This window comes from Pongo abelii, chromosome 11, assembly GCF_028885655.2.
Source record: "Pongo abelii isolate AG06213 chromosome 11, NHGRI_mPonAbe1-v2.0_pri, whole genome shotgun sequence".
NCBI classification, from domain to species: domain Eukaryota; kingdom Metazoa; phylum Chordata; class Mammalia; order Primates; family Hominidae; genus Pongo; species Pongo abelii.
The window spans coordinates 84,612,392-84,618,391 of record NC_071996.2 but is presented as its reverse complement, the minus strand read 5'-3'; the positions used below and the strand labels follow the sequence as shown (position 1 = coordinate 84,618,391).

The window sequence follows — 6,000 nt, the reverse complement described above, 5'->3', positions numbered from 1 at the left end:
CCTTGGGTGAGCCCTCCTGAGGTCTCCTTTCTATGTGCTTTGCTTACATTTGTTCTTCATTTTGAACTTTGGCTATAATGAAAAGTTTCTTGAAGGGGCCTCTAAGATGATGTACCCTTGGAGATTAAAATCTTTTTCCTACTTAACAAATTCCTTCCTTTGAAGCATCTAGCAGACAGGTAGTGAAGACATACTATCCTAAGTCCTTGCTACTAAAGTGAAGTTCATGGCAGCACCATCAACCTCATCTGGGAGCTTCTTGAAACGCAGAAATTCAATCCCAAAAGGTAGGACCCAGACCTCAATCAGAATTTTCCTTTTTGCAGATTCTCAGGTAATTTGATTTGTATGATTAAAGTTTGAGAAGCACTATTCTAAATGGTATTCCATGACCAGTTTTTTGGTTTCAAGTAACAAAATTTCTTGAAAATTTAAAACCAGTAATTAATGTTCACCAGTTATATCATAGAATCGGCAGTCTGTTACCAGTTCCTAGTTCAATTGCTTGAAGAACACAACAAAGTTTGAAAAGGTCAGTCCTGGATCTATAAGTCCATATTCTGTCCTTCCCATTTAATGCTTCAACTTGCCAAAACCCATCTACCTGTCACCTATCTTTACCCATCTTTGCTATCACCATAACAGCTAACTTACTGAGCTGTGCCAAGTGCTGTGCTAAGTTCCTTTACATTCTTCTCTAACAACTGGGAAACAGGCACTAATACTACCATGATAGAGTGAGCAAATAAGCTTGTTGTTCACAAAAATTTAAGTCTTTCTCCTTTGGGTGTGCAAAAAGACCCTTGTGAAGAAAATGGACTCTGATATTTGTCTGATATGCATTATCTTTTAATATATTTGTAACTCCCTGCTGAGCACTGACATTCTGTATGCAAGTTATTACTTATGATTTGTGACAGTATTATTTATTACACTGACACTGTATGTAAACTGTTATTTACTCAATATGAATAATGGAATATCAGTTGTGGAAATGAGAACAAAAAGGAAAAGGCCTCATTCAATAGCAATACATAGAAGAAACTGTATAGGAGAGGAACTATTAATTAGATATAACATTTTAACTTTATACATTTAGAATGCAATTAGCATAAGTGCTAATTAAATGTTTTCAATATTCATAAGTAACTCTAAGTGATGCTTAAAAGTGTAGACCCTCAGCTTTAATTAAAAGGTGATAGGATGTTTCTTCTTCCCACTTCCTAGAAGTGCTATAATTTCCTTCTTCCCAGGAGAGGAAAAATTCTAGAAGAACATACACTTCAGTTTTGCTTAATTCCTTCCCTAAGACCACACTCCCATTTGTACAGGTGAAGAACATGGGCAATACAGCATTTCTCCAGAAACTGCCCAAACTTACTTTCTCTTTACATTCTTTTATATACACTTTACTGCATTCTCATGTTCCTCTGAAAAGGTTGAAGATGGCCAGCTGAGCAAATATTCGGTACTTTTAAATGGATGAAATTCAACTGAATATATTTAGAGGAAAGAAATGTACTTCAAATCTGAGAATTTTTCAAATGTACTTCAAATCTGAAATGTACTTCAAAATCTGCCTGTTTTTCTCACGGTATATCATTCATAGTAACTCCAAACATCAAAATCACCATTTCAAGTTTCTTTCTCTTCTATGCTTTGTGCAAGCTCTTAGCACAATACGCACAAACTATGAACTTGGCATTTAAAAAATATTGCTTTGATCATGTACATGGTAATTCAAACTCTGTGTATTCTTGATAACTTTTGCTAATGTTCTTAACTACTTTAAGACTTTACTCAAATCGCATCTCCTTGGTAGGCTTCTCTGACCACCCCAAGCTATAGTCTCTCAAATTATTTTAGTTATTCGTTGACACTTCTAAATGTATCCATAAATTAAAAGATGCCTTGACTTTGTCTTTTTTTGACCCTTTCATTTTTCATTTCCACATAGCAGCTAGCACGGTGGCTTGAACTTGATAGCTTTCAAATGTTAAGTACACAATAAAATGGGGAGGAATGTAAAACTCTGATAGTTGTTGAGACTCCTCTTATTTCATTCATATACTATGTAGGTAATTTGCTGATTATCTCAGCCTTTTATTGCAACTGTTATATTTCTAATTTTGATTATCAAAATCTGGGTATCTTGTATCATCAAAAAATTAACTAAAAGTGATTTCAAAACTAAATAGTTAAAATCATTGATTACTATATTAATATGGGGCATTTGGGGGTGGGATTGTAAACTAGTTCAACTATTGTGGAAGTCAGTGTGGCAATTCCTCAAGGATCTAGAACTAGAAATACCATTTGACCCAGCCATCCCATTACTGGGTATATACCCAAAGGATTATAAATCATGCTGCTATAAAGACACATGCACACGTATGCTTATTGCGGCACTATTCACAATAGCAAAGACTTGGAACCAACCCAAATGTCCAACAATGATAGACTGGATTAAGAAAATGTGGCATATATACACCATGGAATACTATGCAGCCATAAAAAATGATGAGTTCATGTCCTTTGTAGGGACATGGATGAAGCTGGAAACCATCATTCTCGGCAAACTATCGCAAGGACAAAAAACCAAACACCGCATGTTCTCACTCATAGGTGGGAATTGAACAATGAGAACACATGGACACAGGAAGGGGAACATCACACACCGGGGCCTGTTGTGGGGTGGGGGGGAGGGGGGAGGGATAGCATTAGGAGATATACCTAATGTTAAATGACGAGTTAATGGGTGCAGCAAACCAACATGGCACATGTATACATATGTAACAAACCTGCACGTTGTGCACATGTACCCTAAAACTTAAAGTATTAAAAAAAAAAATTGGGGCATTTGGTTGATAGGTGTTATTACTGTTGTTATTGAACAAAAAGTTAAATAGTATTTTAATACCTACTGTCTGTAGTTTAATAGCTTATTTTTAAAGAGAAGTTTTATTTGACCTCTGATGGTAATTATCATGACCACAGAACTAGATGAGCCAAAGAGGCCTCAATCATGCCCTCTTTCCAGGGTGGTCTAGTCTTAAACAGCATTTTTTAAAGCATCGTTTTTTTAAAGCATCATAACACTTCCCTAGGAAAAGAGAGTATCACCCTATTGGGTTATATGCTGCAATTCTTTTGGACCTCATTTGTTACCTATCAAATCTAATTCAAAATCTTCATGTTGCAGTTTAAGAAACCACTAAAACACTTTAGGCAAAATAAATACTTTATTGTTTTAATATATATATATTTTAGAAATCAGCTTTTGTGTGATATTTCAAACATTTATAAGCCTTTTAGAGATTCTTTCAAAGAACAGTTAACAACTCAACCACTTTTGATTAAAATATCACACACAAAGAAACACAATAGGAGTTGAAAAAATTATAAATGCTAGAAGAAAAATTCTAATAACATTTGGTGGTTACTTTACATATTTATTTAACACATATAAAACCAAATAGGAAACCATTTTCCTTTTTTTTCATAAAAACAAAGTTTTCACTGGTTAAAACTGAACTAAAATCATTTTATGTATGAGGAGAACAATTCTAAATTACTTCCATTTTGAAAAAACAAACACCAGCTTATTCATTTCTATTCATTCAAGTCATAGGCCCCATTATTTGGATGATACTCTATTTAGTCTAAAAGACAGAAAAGAAACATCTCCATCTAATAAAGAAGTCTGGACAATGCAAAAAGTAAAAGTACATAGTGTTTAACATAAGGCACATTTCCAAAAGAAAAATACTACAAAAGCAATGATAAAATTACATTTGTCTTGGGTAAAGCAACAAGGCTTACAGTGTAAGAACATTAAGTAGTTGTAGGTAACCTCATATAATTCTATCCTACTGCTATTAGTAACCTCCTCAAGAATTAAGAGCAATTATATTTTTTACAACAGAACAGTTTTTCTTCTTGGAAGTGACATTAATTAACAGCAGTGGAGGGAAAAATCATTGGTTGCTTCAAGCCCTGAAAAAATGAACCAGTTATTGCACAGTAAATACCTCATAGAGGTCAGTGTTTTAAGAAGTTAGTCTGAAGAAATATGTTATTTATAAGTTGGATAAGTCTGGAAGTCTTCAAGTTTTATAATTAATTCTAATAGGGAATCAAATGAAAAATATTGACATACAAATAAATATTAGGCTTTTCAAATGGCTAGAGTTTTTGAGTTTAGAAAAGAAATAGCAAAGTGCCTAAGTTTCTATGTATGTTTTTTTAAAATACACAGTTGAAGAAATACACATTGTACACTGTATACAGTAGCCCAGCTCAACAGCAAGTATCTTCTAAAGCACAAGTAACACCTCCACCAGTGCATATCATTGATAATTCCAGTATTACACAGCTAATAGGATCCATGCCAACCTTAAAAAAGAAAAGAGAAGTCAGTTTTAAACCTCTTTCAAATACTATTATTAAAAGTTTCTTTAAAGGGAGATGAGAATTTTATGCAAATATATATACACAGAAACATGATTATCCTGTAATCTCTATACATCTTCCTGAGAGTTAATTCTTTTATCCCTGGCTTTAAAAAAAATAATTCCTATTAATTGCTTTGTGACATAATTTATTAAAATATTTTCCAATTTCCTATATCTGAAATTGTATATTATACTTTTCAAATTACATTTGTTTCTCATGTCTTATTCAATTAATATTTTTAGTTCTATTCTACTCAACTTATTATTTCTTTTTGCATTCACCAAGAATTATTATTTATATATACTATATGAAATGAAGTTAGAGCTAAAGCAGGAGGATCACTTGAGGCTAGGAGTTTAAGACTAGCATGGGCAACATAGCAAGACCCCATCTCTACAAAAAAATTTTTTAATGTAATTAGAGCTATGAGATAAAATGAAAATAATTCATTTTACTAAGACAGACATATAAAAGAGTTTTTTGAAATAAATTATTATTAGAAATGAATCTACGGGATATGTTTCTTTAAAAGATAAAAATAATTAGGAAAGATACTTAGAAGTTGTGATTAATTCACAAAATCTTGTTCTTTAAAACTATACATCTGAAATACCATTATAATCAAAATAAGATTCAGGTTTGAAGGTCCAATTCCAGGATTTATTACTATAATGAAATTTCAGTAGAATGACCCAATATAAGTAATTCCTTGGAGATTTGTATTATGGGATTTGACTTACACTTCAAATAGGCTTGTGTGAAATTTTCACACTGTAAAATAACATATTACATACATTCTAAAACTCAAAATTTAACTAGAGAACCAAACCTGTGTACTAACAAAACAAAGAATAAAATGCCAGTTACTATTTACATTTAGCTCAACAAAGAAATTCAGAAAAATTTACCTATAATTTCCGTTTAATGATTATCTTGCTTAGAATTAGACGCTTTACTTGAAGATACTGCTGCCAAAAGTCCACTTACAATTTCCCGTCTGATTTCTCCAACAATAGACTCTTTAATCTAGATTGGAAAAACAATAAAACAAAAATTTACCACTATGAATGGAATTTATTTTTTCCTGTTTTCAGAAAAAAAAAACCAAATAGCATTCAATTTCTTAATTTCACCTTCATGTGAATCTCCCTGCAATACAGAGAGGGAGTGGGGAATCGAGTCCATCTATCATCCAACCCAGATCAGACTCCCAAGGACTGGTCTAGAATCATTCAGCTAACTAGATTACAAATATCACAATTCATAAGGTGAGGACATTAGAAAATGCTATTTCATAAATTAGAAAACTTCTAGTAAATACTTTACCTCATGTCAAAAAAATAATCTGGAAGGACTTCTTAAATGTTTTTAGTATTGTCTAACTTTGTAAGGTAATCAGCAGAGACACAAGTGCTCTCATTGCTGAGAAAATCTTTTAGAGGCAAAAGAATATACAGGTATACTGCCTGTTTATGCCGACTGACAGCAAGGTATCTAAAGACATATTGTTCTAACCTAACACATTTTAAATGGGAAGAAGAAATT

At 32.5% G+C, this 6,000-nt stretch overlaps 1 protein-coding gene across 6 annotated transcripts in view; it reads right to left on the bottom strand.

The window, feature by feature from the left end:
- Nucleotides 1-3,223: 3,223 nt before the first annotated feature.
- Nucleotides 3,224-6,000, bottom strand: part of ITPRID2 (ITPR interacting domain containing 2) — a 126,726-nt gene continuing 123,949 nt past the window's right edge. For 3 of the 6 annotated variants that reach the window (XM_054548821.2, XM_063712587.1, XM_024243041.2), the window contains 2 exons: nt 5,364-5,481; nt 3,224-4,395 (listed from right to left, as the gene is read on the bottom strand). In XM_054548821.2, coding sequence (XP_054404796.1) covers nt 5,377-5,481 — 105 coding nt within the window. In that variant the 3' untranslated portion in view covers nt 3,224-4,395; nt 5,364-5,376. 6 annotated transcript variants of the gene reach the window in all.